The sequence below is a fragment of the Giraffa tippelskirchi genome, chromosome 2, assembly GCF_054371585.1.
Source record: "Giraffa tippelskirchi isolate mGirTip1 chromosome 2, T2T-mGirTip1v1.2.pri, whole genome shotgun sequence".
Taxonomy (NCBI): domain Eukaryota; kingdom Metazoa; phylum Chordata; class Mammalia; order Artiodactyla; family Giraffidae; genus Giraffa; species Giraffa tippelskirchi.
In genome coordinates, this window is record NC_137276.1 from 229,644,326 (window position 1) to 229,664,004 (window position 19,679).

Sequence of the window (19,679 nt, forward strand, 5' to 3'; positions counted from 1 at the left end):
AAGTCACAGCGGCGGAGCCTAGAACCCAGTTCTCGCTGGCTTCTCCGACTGTGGACCGGCCTCTGCAGCGCGCGCCGCCGGTGGCCCACGGCCCAGATCGCTTGCTACCCAAGGGCCCCGCGCGCCCTGCACACCGGCATGTCGTCCTACACCCGCGTGGCGCTGGTCACCGGGGCCAACAAGGGCATCGGCTTCGCCATCGCGCGCGACCTGTGCCGGGAGTTCCCGGGGGACGTGGTGCTGACCGCGCGGGACGAGGCGCGGGGTCGGGCAGCGGTGCAGCAGCTGCAGGCGGAGGGCCTGAGCCCCCGTTTCCACCAGCTGGACATCGACGACCTGCAGAGCATCCGCGCCCTGCGCGACTTCCTGCGCAAGGAGTACGGGGGCCTCAACGTGCTGGTCAACAACGCGGGCATCGCCTTCAAGAGTAGGTGAAGGGGCGGGTGGGAGGTCTCCGGCTCTCCGAGGGCGCCCCGCGACGAATTGCAGGCGCCCCCGCCCCAACCCGTCCACTGGAGTGATAGGAAAGGCAGCGCCCGCCCCTCGGGATGCGCTCAGCTCTCGCCTCCCACGGCTGGTTCTCGCTTCCCACGGAGTCGAGGGAGCGGTTCGTTTCGCTCGAGAGCAGCCGGGGTGCCAGGCACAGCGAGCCCCGCCTGCCCGCCGGCCTGTGCGGGCCTGTGCACCACAGTGCGCCACTCGGGACCCTCCCAGAACCGTCAGCTGCTGAGTTTTGCAAGAGAGTCGGTCTCCGGGGAAGGGACCACGCCCTGCTAAGCTCATCAGCTTTCTAATGCCAGAAACATTTGTTCTGCGAAGGGTCTCCGAGCTCTCTTTGGGCTTTCGCTTTCCCTCAAAGGGCGCATTCATAGACACCAGGAGGCATCTGCTCGGGACAGGAAGTGAGTCTCGGAGACACGGATTAGCGCCCTTATGCACGCTAGTGGACTTGGGTCTCTTTAACGCAGGGCTTTGATAGGCTCTGGCAAAAAGGAAGCGAGTGTGGTTCCCACCCCCAGGGAAGCTCCGCTTGTTATCAAACATAGAGGGTTTGTTCTGGGGTTTTTTTAAGGGTGGTTTTAAGTAGCATCTTCCTTTGGAGAGGGGCAGGGAGATGGAGATTACTTGCTTCATGACTCGAATAAGAAAGTTATTGATCTGCTTTGTGCCGCTGGGAGAAATAAAAGGCTGGCCTCACTTGCAACCTAGTAGGAAAGAGAAATCTAAGAGGCCGAGCTTTGTGAAGCCTAAGTCTTCATCTCCCTTGGCCTTGGGCATTGGGCAGCCCGGGGCACCCGTTCGGGCCATTCAGTCTGACGGGCTTTCTGCGCGCTCAGGCGGGGAGTTGGCAAGCACTCCACTGGAGCCCACAGCTGAGGGATGGGTGGACAACACACGGGGGTGGTGCACACTGACCTCATCTGGCAACCCTCGCCCCTCAGCATGTGGACCGTCGACCAGCAGTACCTGCGACCCTGGGAACTGGGGGAATCGCAGAATTGCCAGCCTCAGCCCCACACCTGCTGAACTGTAATCTGCATTTTAGCAGAATCCCCAGGTGCCTCCCATGGCCTTTCAAGATGGGTTTGACCACCGCTGCTCCAAGTGTGGCTAGCAAACCAGTAGTTGGAGCGTCACCTGGGAACTGAATTAGAAATGCAAATTATGAAGCCCCACCCCGGAACTCCTTAATCCCAAACTCTGGGGGCAGGTCCCAGAAAGCTGTGTTCTAACAGGCCCTGCGGATGCTTCAGATAGAGGCTGGACGTCTGAGAACCACCAGCCTCCTGGCTTTAATTTATTTAAAAAATTTTGGCTGTGCTGGGTCTCCATTGCTGTGCGGGCTTTTCTCTAGTTGTGGCAAGTCAGGACGACTCTCTAGTTGGGGTGCACAGGCTTCTCATTGCAGTGGCTTCTCTTGTCACAGAGCAAGGGCTCTAGGGTGCTCAGGCTTCAGTAGTTGTGGCACAGGGGCTCAGTAATTGCAGCTCCAGGGCTCTAGAGCAGAGGCTCAATAGTTGTGGCTCAGGGGCTTAGCTGCTCTGCAGCATGTAGGATCTTCCCGGATCAGGGATGGAACACATGTGCCCTGCATTAGCAGGCAGATTCCCACTGAGCCACCAGGGGAGCCCTTGACATTGTTTTAAAGTTACCTTGCTTTGCTTTTAATCAGAGATAAGATCCACTTTGTCTTGAGAATTTCAGGGGGGAAATGTGTGACTTTGTTTCCTTCTCTTTTTGAAAAGCTGATGATCCAACACCCTTTGACATTCAAGCTGAGGTGACACTGAAGACAAACTTCTTTGCCACAAGAAATGTCTGCAACGAATTACTGCCGATAGTAAAACCTCATGGTGAGTCCAGCTTTGCAGACTGTCAGGTTGCCCTCCCTCAGCAAGGAGTGAGCCACAGGGGCCCAACCCCCAGGCGTCTTCCAGGGCAGCTATTTCTCCGTAGGGGGAAAAAAATAGAAAACTGCGCTATCTTCTCACAGTATCTGGCTTCTCTTCCAAACATTTCAGCTTTATTGAAAGACAGGTGCTTTGTTGTTCGGTCACCAAGTCGTGTCCGACTCTTCAAGGCCCCACATGGACTGCAGACTGCTAGGCTTCTGTGTCCCTCACCATTTCCCGGAGTTTGCCCAAGTTCAAGTCCATCGAATCGGCGATGCCATCCAGCCATCTCATCCCACACCAAGTTTATGGAAGAATTATTTCACTTTTCCTCCTTAACTTATGTGTTGGTAGGCATGAATTCCCTTAGCCGTGTATAGATACGTGCATGTTTAGATACCCGATTCATTGAGGAGAAGGGGACAACAGAGGATGAGATGGTTGGATGGCATCACTGACGCGATGGACTTGGGTTTGAGTAAGCTCTGGGAGTTGGTGATGGACAGGGAAGCCTGGCGTCCTGCAGTCCATGGGGTCGCAAAGAGTCGGACACAACTGAGCGACTGAACTGAACTGAAGGAAGGAGAGGGGATCTAAATGTACCATTATGCAAATGGCTACCCAGTTATCCCATCACCATTTATTAAAGGCTCAACTCCCACCTCCTGCAAAACAACAACAACAATAAAAGATATGTATATAACATGATCTTGGGTCCCAACTCATCAACTCAACCCTAGAAGGAGAAGGTGTTGCAAGTCGCATAAGGCATCTTGCCTTTGAGCAACTTCAGTAAGTCCTTCTCAGCTCCCCAAGGTGACCAGTCCTCACCCAGCTCACCTGGGGCCTGGGGAAAGGGTCTGTTCTTGCATGATTATGAATTTGTCTGTATTCTTTTCTTCTTGTACCGATCTTTGCCAAGCTAATTCAGAACATCCAGAGGAAACTTTTCTTTATTAGAAAATATGTTACCCACACCTTCACGTATTCACTAAATAACATTTATTACTGTTTCCACAAGCATGTATTGAGCACCTACCATAACCCAGGCATTACTCTGGTGCCTGGGTTACAGTGGTGAGTGTTGTGGGCACAGACAGTCCTGTTCATGGAGCACAGAGTCCAGTCAGGGAGACTGTCAATGACAACACTAACTGTGTAAATTACAACTGTGCTGTGAGATGGGGACCGAAGGCTGGTTTCCCTGAGGACTTTCTTCCCAAGATCTCAATCATGATTCTCACAAAAAGAAGAGCTCTGTGGTTTTTTTTCTTGGAAATGTGCTTTTCTTAATTGAATGTTTTGAATAAAGGTGATCTCCAGTGCAAAAATATTTAAATCTAACATAGATGCATGGTGAGAGATCCACACACCTGCCCACCCCCAGTTTCCACAGGTAATTCTCTTTACTGGTTTCTTTAGTGGGATGGGATCATAGAAAGCTCACAGGTAAGAGTTGTAGGTACCGGTTGAAGGAAGCTTTGTGGCCAGAGGCATGGAGTTGGTGAGTGCCCAGGGCCAGGGGGATGGAGTTTTTATAATTTGATTGATTGATTGATTGATTTTTGGCTGTGCTGGCTGTTGCTCAGTGTTTTCTGTAGTCACAGTGAGCAGAGGCTTTCTTCATTGTGGTGTGCAGCCTTCTCCTTGCAGTGGCGTCTCTTGTTGTGGAACACGGGCTGTAGGGCGAGAGCTTCAGTAGTAGTTGTTCCTGGGCTCTGGAGCACAGGCTCAGTAGTTGTGGCAATGGGCTTCACTGTTCCAAGGCATGTGGGATCTGCCTGGACCAGAGATTGAACCAGTGTCTCCTGCATTGGCAGGCAGATTCTATGCCACTGAGCCAGCAGGGAAAGCCCAGGGATGAAGTTTTTACAGGCAAATCTAGGGAATTCCCTGGTGGTCCAGGGACTAAGACCGCTCTCACTGCCAAGGGCCAGGATTCAATCTCTAGTGGGGAACTAAGATCCCACAGCTATGGGACATGGCCAAAAATAAATAAATGCAAGCATTTATTTATTTTCTAAGCAAAAATAAATATATATAAATTTTTGCTCCCCCCCCCCTTTTTTTTTAAAAAGACAGTATGTTTGCCACCTGGCTTTATTCACTTACTGTATCTGGGACTCATTCTGGGTCAGGACAGAAACTTTCTTAATCTTTTTTATAGCTGTGTAGTACTTCACTGCAGCTGTGTCTCTTACCAAGTATCAGGAAGTCTTCTCCTTATGGACTTTAGAATCATAGAATTTGAAAGCTGCAAGGTATTGAGGAAGATTTATGTTCCTACACCTTGAGTTTATAGAAAAGGAAATTGAGGCCCAGAAAAGTGAACACAGCCAGGTAGTAATAGAACTGGAAACAGTATCCCTGTTTCCTAACTTCAATCAAATCAGGATAATTAGTTCTAGTGAGGGAAGGATCACAGTAAGTCAAATGACTGTGAACAAGCCATTTTGAAAGATAAAAGAAAGCTTTAGGGAGGGTGGGGCCCAGGGATCAACCCAAAGCTGGTGAATCACTGTCTTTAACCAGTTTTCTGTAACAGTAATTATCAAAGCAGGAATCTTTGGTTTGCAACACATTGAGAATAATTGTGACTTTTCAACAAACCTCATGTTTACCTAGAGTGCAAAACACTGAACATCATAGCCCCTTGGATTATAGGGAATCTCTTTCTCCCCATTCAAAATTGATTTAAAAGCAACTCTTTTTTTAGCTTTATAATATCGCTTTAAAGAAAGTTATCCAGCTCACTTGTTGGTTCAAGATTGAGTGAATAAGTTAAGCAACTGTTGAGCCACTTGAGTTCAGTTCAGTCGTTTAGTCGTATCCGACTCTTTGCAACCCCATGGACTGCAGCACATCAGGCTTCCCTGTCCATCACCAACTCCCAGAGTTTACTCAAACTCATGTCCATTGAGTCGGTGATGCCATCCAACCATCTCATCCTCTGTCGTCCCCTTCTCCTCCCGTCTTCAATCTTTCCCAGCATCAGGGTCTTTTCCAATGAGTCAGTTCTTCGTATCAGGTGGCCAAAGTATTGGAGTTTCAGCTTCAACATCAGTCCTTCCAATGAACACCCAGGACTGATCTCCTTTAGGATGGACTGGTTGGATCTCCTTGCAGTCCAAGGGACTCTCAAGAGTCTTCAACACCACAGTTCAAAAGCATCAATTCTTCGGCACTCAGCTTTCTTCACCGTCCAACTCTCACATCCATACATGACCACTGGAAAAACCATAGCCTTGACTAGACGGACCTTTGTTGGCAAAGTAAATGTCTCTGCTTTTTAATATACTTTTTAATATGTTGAGCCACTAGGGGGAGCTATATGCCCACTCTTTCCGGGATGCTATAGAGTTGCTTGCAGACAGGTGGGGCCACCTGACCCTCAGCAAAGGGTGGTGGTGATGGGGGTGTGTCTCAGTCCTTCTCAGGGCTGATTGGACCAGGTTAGCCGCTGCCTCTGTCACTCCTTGGCCCCTCCCCCAGAGGTGTGCCTTGAGATCAAAGAAGACGCCTCTTCCTCTCCGATTATTTCCACCAAAGGCGTAGAGTAGCTCCTGTAATTTTTTTTTCTTTCCTGCTTTTCTGTTTGAATTTAATTCCTTGTAGCAGCCAAACATTTGGAACAAAGCTGCTTAGCAAGTAATGAAGAACATAACTTCAGCAAAGCAGAATTCCTGATCAAAATATTGAGACGAATACAATCATTAAAATAAAAAAAGAATCTTGCCAATCCAAACTGGGGGAAATACTATAAAACAATAGCTTTATAGAGGTTTCAGGCTCACCGTCAACTGCTCTAGACTAAAACAAACTAAAAAGGACAACTAAACACAATCCATGATTCCACACTGGACCCTGGATGAAACAAAAAAAACTTGTAAAGGAAGATTATTGAGACAATCCGGGAGACTTGAATATGAACTATACTTTAGATAATAGTGATGTACCCTGATAAATATCTTGAGTGTGATCACCTTTGTGGTTATGGGAGCACCCTTACTTATGTATACTAAAGTGTTTAAGGTGAAGCCTTATGCTACCTGTCCACAGTTAAGAGAAAGAGTGAAAGTGAATGTGGCAAAATGTTAACAATTGGTGAACTCAGCTGCAGGTTATATGGATGTTTACTAAACTATTCTTGCAACTTCTGTGTAGGCTGCAAAGTTTTTCGGAGTTAAAAGTTAGGAAAGAAATAGGTATTACGAGAGAGAGAGAAGGAAGGAAGGAAAAGAAAATAAAATACTGAAGAGTCTTAGGTGCCTGGGGACTACATGGGATGCTCAGGTACAAGGACAGAGTGAGGGCATCTCCATATGGGTCTGGGCCTGCAAGGATACCCCAGCATGTTCACACCCCACCCCACGAATGTGTATCTCTGGCGAATGCCACTCACAAAGTGAAATAAAATCCAGTTATTCTGTTGGATGCAGTGAACACGGATTCAGGATAACATGAGAGAAAAGAACTCCCCAAATCTGGTGTTTCTTGATGTTGTAAATCACAATTTACTGGTTTGGGGATTTCCACCAATGGTTCAGATTGCTTTCTAGTTTTTGGCCTATCTATTTTATCTTATGGACAGAACTGTCTCTTTAGTAGCTGTGAATCATTGTTAATATGATGATTAACTTATTAACAAATTATATTTAATTATTTGTTAACTATGGGCTAAAAAAAGAGTGATGAAAATCAAATCTGGGTTGGAGACACAACCCGTTCCACATGTGAGAGTATCCATCATTAAGGACAGACAAGGGTCATCGGCAAGGGATTGCTTGACTCTGATTTTGGCACTCAGGTATGCAGAGGTGGCCCCTTGGCCCTAGGAAATAATCTAAAGGTGAGGGCGCTGTCTCCAGGAAAGCAAGTTCACAAACACCTGCAGTGTGTGTGTGTGTGTGTGTTGGGGTCTGGGTTTTACAAAACTACCTGGCGGTCCTACTGCAGACCTGCCTCCTGCTCACCTAATGGAAAATCATTGTTCTTTAGCACATGTTATCAATGGAATTATGCTCACATTATGTTCTTTCTGGGAGGACAAAGCACAAAAAATTAAAACCTACAGGTGTCTTCTTGCATCTTTTTCAAATGCCTGTTGGAGCTTTTTGTAATGACTGCTAGAATCATTTCTTAAATCAGATATTAAGCCTTCCCCATGACTGAATCGCATGTTTGTCAGCAGTCAACCAGTGATGGTGTATTTGTGACACGCTTCCGTATTTTTGTTATCCCATTTCAGGCAGAGTGGTGAACATCAGTAGTTCACAGGGCTCCCAAGCCCTTGAAAACTGCAGCGAAGATCTGCAGGAGAAGTTCCGGTGTGAGACACTCACGGAGGAAGACCTGGTGGACCTCATGAAGAAGTTTGTGGAGGATACGAAAAACGAGGTGCATGAGAGGGAGGGCTGGCCCAACTCGGCTTATGGGGTGTCCAAACTGGGGGTCACGGTCTTATCGAGAATCCTGGCCCAGCGTCTGGAGGAGAGGAGGAAAGCCGACAGGATTCTGCTGAACGCGTGCTGCCCTGGGTGGGTGAAGACGGACTTGGGGGGCGCTCACGCCTCCAGGACGGTGGAGGCCGGGGCTGAGACTCCCGTCTACCTGGCCCTCCTGCCGCCAGATGCAACCGAGCCCCATGGTCAGCTAGTCCGCGACAAAATCGTCCAAAACTGGTGAATGTCTGTTGCGGCCCTCGAGGCTTAATAAACGTTTGGGGAGTGAATGAAGGAGTTGTGGTGTGGTAGTTTGATTCTGTTTCTGTTCTTGGGGAGCCTCGATGACAGTCTCCCTGTGAGAAAGCGCTGGGTTCCAGAAGGGAGGTGAGCGATTTTGTTCTGCCCAAACTCTAGCCCTCAGAGGGAGACAAACCTAGTCCAGTCCAGATCAGTTCAGTCGCTCAGTCACGTCCGACCCTTTGCGACCCCATGGACTGCAGCACGCCAGGCCTTCCTGTCCATCACCAACTCCTGGAGTTTACCGAAACTCATCTCCATTGAAACGGTCATGCCATCCAACCATCTCATCCTCTGTCATCCCCTTCTCCTCCTGCCCTCAATCTTTCCCAGCATCAGGGGCTTTTCAAATGAGTCAGTTCTTCACATCAAAAGTGGCCAAAGTATTGGAGTTTCAGCTTCAGCATCAGTCCTTCCAATGAACATTCAGAACTGATCTCCTTTAGGATGGACTGGTTGGATCTCCTTGCAGTCCAAGGGACTCTCAAGAGTCTTGTCCAACACCACAGTTCAAAAGCATCAGTTCTTCGGTGCTCAGCTTTCTTTATAGTCCAACTCTCACATCCATACATGACTACTGGAAAAACCATACCCTTGACTAGATGGACCTTTGCTGGCAAAGTAATGTCTCTGCTTTTTAATATACTGTCTAGGTTGGTCATAGCTTTTCTTCCAAGGAGCAAGCGTCTTTTAATTTCATGGCTGCAGTTACCATCTGCAGTGATTTTGGAGCCCCCAAAAATAAAGTTTGCTAGTGTTTCCACAGTTTCCCCATCTATTTGCCATGAGGTGATGGGACCAGATGCCATGTTCTTTGTTTTCTGAATGTTGAGCTCTAAGCCAACTTTTTCACTCTCCTCTTTCACTTTCATCAAGAGGCCCTTTAATTTTCACTTTCTGCCATGAGGGTGGTGTCATCTGCATATCTGAGGTTATTGATATTTCTCCTGGCAATCTTGATTCCAGTTTGTGCTTCCTCCATCCCAGCGTTTGTCATGATGTACTCTGCATATAAATTAAATAAGCAGGGTGACAATATACAACCTTGATGTACAAACTAGTCCGGTGGTCACCAAATATTAGAGGGCAGCAGAGCCACCTGGAGGGTGTGATAAACCACTGCTCTGCTTTGGGGCCCAAGGGCGTGCATTTCTAACAAGTTCCCAGGGGCTGCCGGCGTGGGGATGGCGCTGAGAGAACCACGGTTCTCTGGAGTGGTCCCAGGGCTGCAGAGCGGGTCCCATCCATGTTCCAGCTGTCCCTTGCTGTTTCTTTCTTTTTTTCAGGCTCTTTTCTTTTTTTTTTTTCTCAAATTTATTTGGCTGCACCAGGTCTTAGTTGCAGCATGTGGGATCTAGTTCCCCGACTGCAGATCAAACCCGGGCCCCCTGCATGGGAAGTGCAGAGACTTAACCACTGAACCACCAGGAAAGTCCCTCCCTGGCTGTTTCTATAAATGTGTCCTGTTTCCTTAGTTCTGCCACCCAGCTTTATAACTCATTCTGTTTTCCTGTATTTGAGTACATTGAAACTGGTTCTGGCACGATGTTCTATGGCTTGAAGGACTTGGGAGGAATGCCCTTATCTTGTTGGGTTATGGTTCCTCCACAGGGGGTTTCCCATTCAGATTTTGCATTCTGTGTTCTTCCCAGGATGTGTGCCACTCCCCTCATCTTGTTCATCCTGGGCAACTTTGTCCAGGACATTTATTTGCTCTGACAGACACGGACACTGTCTCCTTAACCTGTTTTGCTCCCCTGTGAGCTCCAGCCCGGGGTGATGCTTCCCTGAGCCTCTATCATCATCTCTCTGACAACAGGCAACTCCACCACTTTAAAATGGGATTGGTTTTGCAACCAGACTCCTGGGTTCTGGTTATACCCTGTAGATTAAAAAAAAAAAAGCCTCGGTGACTAAAAGATGTTACAAAAGACAAGAAATACACTTGCAAAGAAAGTAGTGACTTTGCAAAGTAGCCCAATCCCTTTCTTCTTTTTTTTTTTTTTTTGGTCTCTGGCCGTGTCCCAACTTGGTATTTTTTGGATCAGCATGTAGCCCACTCAGAAGACCCCTAATTGTAAGCTGCTGATCAGAGTGTCATTTCTCATTTTTATGGCAAGGTCAGAGGGGGCTCTTACTGAACGATCTTCCCATCACCCTCTTCCTGAGAATTCTCTCTTGGCCCTGTTCCCCCTGCTTGTTGCCATGTGAGTAGCTGCAGCAGCTGCAAGGTGACTGTCCTGCCAGCCTCTGTTGACTGCGCCAGTTGCAGGCCCTTCCTCTGAAGAGCAGGACCAGCTGGGCTGGATCAGGGAGCGAGCAGAGCTGCTCCTGCGAGTGACCGTGCCCCACCTCATGTTGCCTAAGGAGCCTGGGGAGCCAGGCATAGTCAGAGAAGGGTACAACCCACTCTGAAGGAAAGCAGCTCCAGAGAACAGACTTGTGGACACAGCGTGGGAAGGAGAGGTGGGACAAACTGAGAGAGTACCACTGAAACACATACGTTACCACGTGTGAAATAACTAGCTACTGGGAAGCTGCTGCATAACACAGGGAGCTCAACCCAGTGCAACCGAAATGGGTGGGATGGGGTGAGGGGTGGGAGGGAGGTTCAAGAGGGAGGCTGTGTACGTGCTCAGTCATGTTCGACTCTTTGGGACCCCCATGAACTGTAGGCCTCCAGGCTCCTCTGTCCATGGGATTCTCCAGGCAAGAATACTGGAGTGGGCTGCCATGCCCTCCTCCAGGGGCTCTTCCGAGCCCAGGGATCAAACTCATGTCTCTTGCATATCCTGCAGGCAGATTCTTTACCGCTAGCGCCACCAAGAGGGAGGAGACATATGTATATGGCTGATTCAGGCTGTAAGGCAGAAACCAACATAACATTGTAAAGCACTTATCCTTCGATTTAAAAGAAAATGCTTCAGTTAAAAGAAATAAAGCAGCTCTTTTCCTCCTTGGCTGCTTGAAGATCAGCCGCCATCATGAACGACACAGTCACTATCCGGACTAGGAAGTTCATGACCAACCGACTGCTTCAGCGGAAACAAATGGTCATTGATGTTCTTCACCCTGGAAAGGCAACAGTACCTAAAACAGAAATTCGGGAAAAACTGGCCAAAATGTACAAGACCACACCAGATGTCATCTTTGTATTCGGATTCAGAACCCATTTTGGTGGTGGCAAGACAACTGGCTTCGGCATGATTTATGATTCCTTGGATTACGCGAAGAAGAATGAGCCCAAACATAGGCTTGCAAGACATGGCCTGTATGAGAAGAAAAAGACCTCAAGAAAACAGCGAAAGGAACGCAAGAACAGAATGAAGAAAGTCAGGGGGACTGCAAAGGCCAATGTTGGTGCTGGCAAAAAGAAGGAGTAAAGATTCTGCAGTGACTGTATCTGTGGTGATTGTGCAGATTTTTCATGAAAGAGAGAATAAACTAAGACCTTTTACATGTAAAAAAAAAAAAAAAAAAAAAGAAAGAAATAAAGCAGCTACAGAAACTTCCCTGGTGGTCCAGTGGTTAAGAATCTGCCTTTCAAGCAGGGGACATGGGTTCAACCTCTGGTTGGGGCACTAAGATCCCATGGGGATACTGAGCCCACGTGCTCTGGAGCCCACATGCTACAATGAAGACCCAGCACGCATAAATAAACTTTAAGAAGCAGCTACAGACTGCTGCCTCTCCCCAAAAAAGGCCCCTCTCCTCACAGGGGCATCCATTCCCCAGCTTCAGATCATCCCTGATATTCTGGATTCTAAGAGATGCTCTAAGAAACTCTTGTACCCTTAAAAGAAGCTGCCCTTTTCCTTAAGATAGTTTGAAGTGGCTTATTGCTGCTTACAACCAAAAGGAATCTAACAAATAGTAGTGCATGAAAATGTTTCATAGTATGGTGTAAAAGAAAAAGAACAATGTTTAGGTTTGGAATCAGAAAGGGGGAAAAAATCATGAATTGAGAACCCATGGCATGCTAGGCCATAAGTCATGCTTAATGCTTTCCCAACATTGTTTCATATAATTCTCACCACAGTCCTTTGAGATAGGTTTTTTTTTTTAATATTTTATTTATTTATTTGGCTGCACCAGGTCTTAGCTGTGGTACACAGAATCCTCGATCTTTGCTGTGGCATTTGGACTTAGTTGTGGCATGTGGGATCTAGTTCCCTGACCAGGGATTGAAGCCAGGCCCCCTGCATTTGGAGTGGAGAGTCTTAACCACTGGACCACCAGGGAAGTCCCTGAGGTAGCTCTTAATGTCATTTTTCAAATGAATAAATAAAGGTTTGGAGAGGCTGATTAACTTACCAAGACCACATAGCTAAGAACCGAGAGTCAGAATTGTATCCAGGACTGTGTGACCACAAAATTCCTTGGTGCCTAGCACTTGGTACATCCAACTTCACTATTACAAGTCTAAAGATCACAGGCAACTCCTTTGGTGTAAAAATTAAAGGAGATGATACATCAGATCGAAAGGATTTGTAAGCCATATGGTTATCAATCCCCAAACCAGCCTCTGTGAACTTTTCCATGAACTAGACAAATGAAATATGGTTTTAAAGTGGCATATTTTCAGCAAAATGGATGGACCTAGAGATTGTCATACTGAGTGAAGTAAGTCAGACGGAGAAGGAGAAATATTGTATGATGTCCCTTATATGTGGAATCTAAAAAGAAATGATGCAAATGAACTTACTTACAAAACAGAAACAGACTCACAGACTTCAGAATGAGATTGTGGTTGCTGAACGGGAGGATAGGGGGGAGGGATAGTTAGGGAGTTTGGGATGGACTGCTATATTTAAAATGGATAACTGACAAGGGCCTGCTGTATAGCACAGGGAACTTTTCTCAATGTTATGTGACAGCCTGCATGGGAGGAGAGTTTAAGGGAGAATGGATACATGTATATGTATGGCTGAGTCCCTTCGCTGATTCACCTGAAACTATCACAGCGTTGTTAATAGGCTATGTGTGTGTATGAGTGTTTAGTTGCTTTCAGTTGTGTCTGACTCTTTGCGACCCCACGGACTGTAGCCCACTAGGCTCCTCTGTCCATGGGATCCTCCAAGCAAGGATGCTGGAGTGGGTTGCCATGCCCTCCTCCAGGGGATCTTCCTGACCCAGGGACTGAACCTGTGTCTCCTGCATTGTAAGTGGATTCTTTACTGCTGTGTCACCAGGGAAGCCCCCCCGATACAAAATAAAAAGTTTTTTTTTTTTTCTTAAAAAAGGGGAAAAAAAAGAAATGCATAGAATAGAAATATAAGGCAGGAAAACAAAGTGGCATATTTTTATTTTTATTTTTTTGGCCGTGCTGCAGGATCTTAGTTCCCCTGCCGTAGAAGTGTGGCAATCTAACCACAGGACCACTAGGGAATTCCCTGAAGTGGCGTATTTTAAATGAATTATCGCCAGAGATTCCATCCACATCAGCTGCTCTGTGACACACTTTTCAGGTTGTCACATGTTTTCAGTTTTAGGTTGACACCTGTGTGGGGAACCCAAACACAGCATCAGCTTTACCTTCATCTACTGAACTGCAACAGGATTGTGACAGCTCAAGAGCCCAAACAGTGACGCAGCAGAGATGAAACAGGTGATAATGATGATCCCGACAAAGGTTTACTTGTTCCTGCAGGTCAAAACAACTTGCATCAACTACAGAACTACGCAAGACTCCTACCCAGGTGGGTGGAGAAGAGACTGGTTTAGGGAGTCACCAGTATCTGCTCCTGGAGACTCAGAATGTGTTTCCCTGGCCAATCTCCCTCATAGGGGGAACCAGCCTGAGCCCGGGGTCAGGCAGATCCCCTGGAGAAGGAAATGGCAACCCACTCCAGTACTCTCTTGCCTGGAAAATTCCATGGACAGGAGCTTGGTGGGCTACAGTCCATAGGGTCAAAAAGAGTCAGATACAACTGAGCGACTAACGCTAAACACTAAGCTTGAGCCAGATAATGTCATTTCCTCTGATTTATAGGGCCTTCTTTACTGTCAAAAGGCTTACAGTTCTGATTTAAATTAAATTTGAAGTGCCCTAATTAAAGCATTATTATGCAAGGCACCTAGGCTATTTACATATCTTAAAACAGATGAACATAGCTCAGTAGTAGATCAAGGGTAACAAGGCAACTGGAACCAAGTAAACAGATCCTTATAAGAAGAAAGGTTCAAATCTTAATGCTGTACATTTACCATCCAGCCTGATTATAAATGGAGTTCTTCTTTTAAGGGTTTATACTGTCCTGATAAAGTTAATTTAAATTAAGTTCCCACACACCTGGCATTCTTCAGTGCTAGATGACCTAACTACAAGGCACACGAATTATTTTATATAAACGCATTAAGACAAAATTGTACCAGGTGGTCTTGGCACAGACAGGCTGATTATTCTTAACAGTGGATACAAGCAATTCTTCTCTCTATATTGTTGTTGTTTAGTCGCCAAGTTGTGTCCAACTCTTTTGCGACCCCACAGACTGGGGCCGGCCAGGCTCTTTCTGTCCATGGGATTTTCCCAGGCAAGAATACTGGAGTGAGTTGCCATTTCTTTCTCCAGGAGATCTTCCCAGGGATTGAACCCATGTCACCTGCATTGCAGGCGGATTCTTTACCACTGAGCCACTGAGGAAGCCACCTTATCTCTGTTAGTTCAATGTAATGTGGAAAGTGGTAGGATTTGAGGAGCCTTAAAAAAAAAGGAAAAAAGAAAAGAAACTCATATGTTTGTCAACTTTGTTTTTGTAAAACTGGAGTTTATCACATCTTCATTAAGAAATCAATTTTCATTAATTCTTTGTCTTGCCAAATGCTCAATCCTTTAGCTTTCTTCTATTTTCACTTGAAGACCATTCCTAGAACTATTAGAGGGCTTACATCTGGGATGGGCTTACATCTGGGATGCTTGGTATGGCTGGAATGGAGATGGAAGATCAGAATCAGAAGCTTGGCTGGGCCAGAGGTCCAGCATCTCAAACTATTAAAATATTCTTGGTATTCTGGGTGAGGAGATAGAGCCCCTGGGAATGTGATACAAACTCTATACCCTTTCTCCAGAAACACAGATAAACACAACAGTTCTACACAATTTCAGCGTGTTTATAGACTCCCCACTCCCATCCCCTCAGACTCTTCCACGGATGGCCTAGTATTTATGAGCCCCAGACTAGATCTGATTCTGCAAAAACCACAACCTCAATCAACAGGTGGCACTGCTCTGGTTGGCTAGGAGCCCCAAGCTGGTGTTATCAGGTGCTCAGGTGAACTCTGCCTGAGCCTGGTCATCAGGTGCCTCTTGCCCTGCGGCTGTCAGGCCAGGCTGGGTGGGTCTGGACTGTGTGGGTCCCAAAGGCCCCCGAAAGGGGTTAGGGATTTATCTGGAAATATTAATGCCCTTTAGGCTTGATGTGAGGTCTCCTTCCTGAGCCAGAGCTACATAAAGAAGCTCACTCCAGGAATTATCTCCCTCACCTCCTCTGATGCCAAGGATGGGAAAAGTGAAGCCTGTGGGCTGGGGTCCCCCAAACCTCCTGCGGCCTGAGCGTGTATGGAAAGGTTTGCTCCGCTTCCTCCCGGAGGCTCTGGGGTGTGGTCCCGATGGCCAGGTGCCACGGACCCCCACCGGTCTCGGATGCAACGGTTTCTCCTTCCCTGTCACTCCAAACCCCACGTGGGGCCGGCTGATTCCCTGACCCTGCGGAAGACGGGTGCAAGCGCTGCACTTGCCAGGCCTTGGCTCAGGCCCCGCCCCCGAACGCAGAGGACCCGCCTCCAGAGCCCGCCCCGCACGCCTCCTAGCCCCGCCCCCGAGCCAGGCACCGCCCTTCAGCCACGCCCCCAGCATCGAGGACACGCCTTCGGCCCTGCCCCCATGCGCCGAGGGCTCTTCACTTGGCCCCGCCCACACGCCTCGAGGGCCCCATCTCCCAGCACTGGCCCGACCCGTCCGTCCTCAAAGGATCTCCTCCCTTAGCCCCGCCCCTACGCTCCGAGGGCCCGCCCCCTCGACACGCCCTCATAGACCACGCCCTAACAAGCCACCCCCACATAGGACCCGCCTTTGGCCACGCCCTTCCCAGGCGCCACCGAAGGCCCGCCTCCCGGCCGGCCCCAGTATCCTGGAGCCGGTGCCGCTGGGGCTCGGGCGCGGCGCTTCCTTCGCGGTCCTGGTGGAGCCGCTCGACCCGTGGCGTCCAGGCCGGCTCCTCCGCGCCTCTCCCGTGGGCGCGCCCGCCGCGGAAGAAGCCGCCGCCGCCGGTAAGTGGGGCCCGCGCGCTCGTCTGCCAGACGGAAGCCGAGGGAGCTGGGCGGTGTCTCCTCCTGTGGGCCCACAAGCGGCGGGGGCGTCCTCGCCGGGTGCCCAGGGGTTCGGGCGGCGCCTCGGGGGCGCGCCCGGGCTGCATGCAGGTGGCTCGGCGGAGCACGCACTGCAGCAGCGCGGAGGCGGCCCTAACGAGCCCGTGGGCGTGGGGGTGCCGGCCCCGGGATCCCCCCACCCCACCCTAGGGGCCGCCCGCCAGGCTGAGCCGGGCCCCCCCCGCCAGGTTCCCCCGGCTCCCGGCGGCGAAGGCAGGCAGGCACGGCCCGCGCGCGCGGCCTTCTCGTCCGGCAGGTGGAGGTCAGGTGGGTCACGGCCCGCGTCGGCCCGCGGGCGGATGGTGGAGCCGCGCGAGGCTTTGTTTTTGCTCCGGGTCCTGCTCGGGAAGCTGGGCTAGGAATTGAGACCTTTTGTGAGATAAAGGTTTTCACCGTGAAGGAAAGACATCCCCCCCACCCCCAAGTCTTCCAGATTGTCCTCTGGAGAAGGGAATCGGAGCCGCAGTGCGCGCTCGGCCCGCCCGGCCCCTGCGTCGTCTTGCAGTCTCGCCCCCGGCTCCTGACGCCCTGAATGGTCCTTAAAGCATATCTGTGCCCTGCTTATGGAGGATGTTACCCTCAGCTGTTTTCCCTGACTTGGGACAGCTGCCCTACCCTCGGGAGAACCCTGGTAGGATTTTTTTGATAAGAAAGTGGAGGCGCCTCTTCCCCCTAAAGCTAGCTCCCATTGTACGCCTCACGTTTCTTCCACTACAATCTAATTACCACTCTGAAAGACCCCATTCAAACTCATGTGTGGCCTAGAGTCGATTAAACCACTTGCAGATGAGTGTTTTTTCTGTGCTGTGACAGAGGATCATTATTTATCGATAAATGGGTCCCTCTCATGAGAGGTGTGACTTCTTGACATTTTTTTTTTTTCACTTTTACGTTTTCATCTCGGAAACAGGTCCTTCGTGTCAACGTCTCTAAAACTAACTTCTTTTGGATCTAGGTGGTTGATTTTTCACTTCAGCTTGCTTTTCTAAGAAATTCAGCGCCGGTTAAGGTGAGAGATTCCCAGCTGACAGTTTTCCGTTTTTTCTGGCGGATTCATCTGCCCCCACGTGCTTGTTTATCGGACTGCTCCTTTGGGTGTAATTGTTACTAGGCTATCATACTCAGTCTTATTGAGTCTCTCACAGAAAAGGTATCTGGAGGAGATTGCAAAATCATTGTCAGGAGAGCTCTATGAAGGCTGCCCTCTGCGTTTTACCTGTGGTGTAATATGGTCGAGGCTCTGTGACACCTGGCTGGCCTGAACTGGAATCCTGATTCTGCCAGTTGCTTGCCTTCGGCCCCTGGCACCTTTTTTGGAAGGCCTCAATCCCAACATCCTCATCTAGAAGCTGATGATACCCGTCTCCTAGGACTCTTGTGTGTGGCATGAGAGAAATACCTGCAGAAATGATGGGTTTACCAAGCCCACCCAGGAGTCTTGCTTATGAGCCCCGTAAGGTGTCCCATATTTTGAAATAAAAGAGCTTGCTTAACTGTTTCCAAACTCCTCACCTGATCTGTTAGTGACACCAAGGAGGCTTTCTTCTTATAACCAACCATCGCGTTGAACTGCTCCAGTTACCTGCTCTTCCTGGGCTCACCTCGCTTGCCATGAGCCAGTGGTGCCCCTTGGCCGTCCCACCTCCTAAACACATGTGCTGGCACCGACAAGGCTCTCTTCCTGGTAGCAAGCACCCACACCAGTGGACTTGGAGGACTTATCTGCTGTTGGCTGGGCTCCCTTTGCCCTTCTTGCCAGCATCACTCTGGTACATCAGCCCATCCTCCATCACTGTGTGTGCACATTGATTTTTAAAAAATGTATCCTTAATTTTTTATTCTATTTTCAATTTTTGGGCAGTACCTTGAGGCATGTGGGATCTCTGTTCCCCAACCAGGGATGGAACCCATGCTGCCTGCATTGGCATCAAGGAGTCTTAACTACTGGACCACCAGGGAAGTTCCATGCTACGTTAAATTGAAATTACATGTTTAGGCATTTCCTCTTTTTTTAGGCTCTGAACTGTGAGAGTCGAACCCTGCCTTGTTCTTCTTTCTTTCCCCTGTGCGTTGGACACCTAGTAGAGTGAACAGACTGCATAGAGTATTACAGTGGTTCGGAAATATGGGATATCAGACTTACAGATCTCCTGGAATTTAAAAGAAAAAACTCTTAGACCGTTGCGATGTACTAAATTCTTATTTCTTTACTAGGCGAAACAAACTACATCTCTCATTACCATCCTTATTATTTTCAAAAACTATGAAATATTATTTCAGAAAAGGCAGGCCTTTCCAGGAATGAGCCAACAATCCTATTGTGTACCTATGCATAGTACAGTGTATTTTTTTTTTTTTTTGCAAGTACAGTGTATTTTTGCAGAGAGGTCCAGCAAGTGCAAAAGCCCCGTGGAAGGATCAATTATCTCAGGACAAGCACAGTGCTGCGAGGAGAGAGGCAGATAGAGCCTTGCAGGCCCGGAAGTGCGTTGGGCATGAAGGGAGTGTGGGCTTACTATACATAGACTCAATGGGAAGAGGTTAAACATGGTGGGGAAGTGCTTTATGTTTTAAGAGGACTTGGAGCGCTGTGTGAAAGTACACACAGGAGGAGAGGGACAAGAGTGAAGGAGAAGCCTTAGGAGGCTTCTTCAAGCTTGCAGGAGAAAGATGACTCACCCAGTGGAGAGTCCACGGGTGTTTTGGAAGATGAGCCAACAGGACTTGGGCTGAGTATGGCTGGTAAAGAGAAGGAAGAGTTCAGGACAACGTCAGAGGTCTCATAGGTGGAGGGGCCGCTTTCTGAGGAAAGGAAGACGAGAGGGAACGTGCTGTGCGGGCAGAATCGAGAGTGGAGGGCTTTTTTTTTTTTTTAAGTTTATTTTTAATTGGAGGATAATTGCTTTGCAGTGTTGTGTTGGTTTCTGCCATATAACAATTGAGTCAGTCAAAAGTGTACATATATCCCCTCTAAGAGTGGAGGGCTTTTTTTACACAAGCAACTTAAATGCCCACCGACCGATGAATGGATAAATAAGATAGATAAGGTGTATATACACAGTAGAATACTGCTTGGCCATAAAAAATGAATGGAATAATAACCATTTGCAGCAACATGGATGCAACTGGAGGTTATCATATTAAGTGAAGTATGTCAGAAAGTCAGGGAAGGACAAAT

The 19,679-nt window shown here is 48.5% G+C and overlaps 2 protein-coding genes, 1 long non-coding RNA gene and 1 pseudogene across 10 annotated transcripts in view; 3 read left to right on the forward strand and 1 right to left on the reverse strand.

The window, feature by feature from the left end:
- Positions 1-8,128, forward strand: CBR3 (carbonyl reductase 3). The gene is made up of 3 exons (XM_081573049.1): positions 1-427; positions 2,247-2,354; positions 7,642-8,128. The coding sequence occupies exons 1-3, from the start codon at positions 139-141 to the stop codon at positions 8,076-8,078; spliced, it is 834 nt and encodes a 277-aa protein (XP_081429175.1). The 5' UTR covers positions 1-138; the 3' UTR covers positions 8,079-8,128.
- A 2,952-nt stretch (positions 8,129-11,080) lies between these two features.
- On the forward strand, positions 11,081-11,629 carry LOC145532910 (small ribosomal subunit protein eS24 pseudogene; annotated as a pseudogene). Its single transcript, XR_014073704.1, has one exon. The product of XR_014073704.1 is annotated as a small ribosomal subunit protein eS24 pseudogene (transcript).
- Positions 11,630-13,427: 1,798 nt separating this feature from the next.
- Positions 13,428-16,296, reverse strand: LOC145539298 (uncharacterized). 2 transcript variants are annotated; one of them, XR_014077703.1, is made up of 2 exons: positions 15,617-16,296; positions 13,428-13,778 (listed from the first exon to the last, which is right to left on the reverse strand). It is a non-coding gene; the product is annotated as an uncharacterized LOC145539298 (long non-coding RNA). The 2 variants fall into 2 exon arrangements; XR_014077704.1 differs by lacking the exon at positions 13,428-13,778 and adding an exon at positions 14,868-15,059.
- Positions 16,261-19,679, forward strand: part of DOP1B (DOP1 leucine zipper like protein B) — a 129,180-nt gene continuing 125,761 nt past the window's right edge. For all 6 annotated transcript variants that reach the window (XR_014077699.1, XR_014077700.1, XM_081573051.1 and 3 more), the window contains exon 1: positions 16,261-16,402. The gene's annotated coding sequence lies outside the window, so the exon portion shown is untranslated. The remainder of the gene's footprint in view (positions 16,403-19,679) is intronic.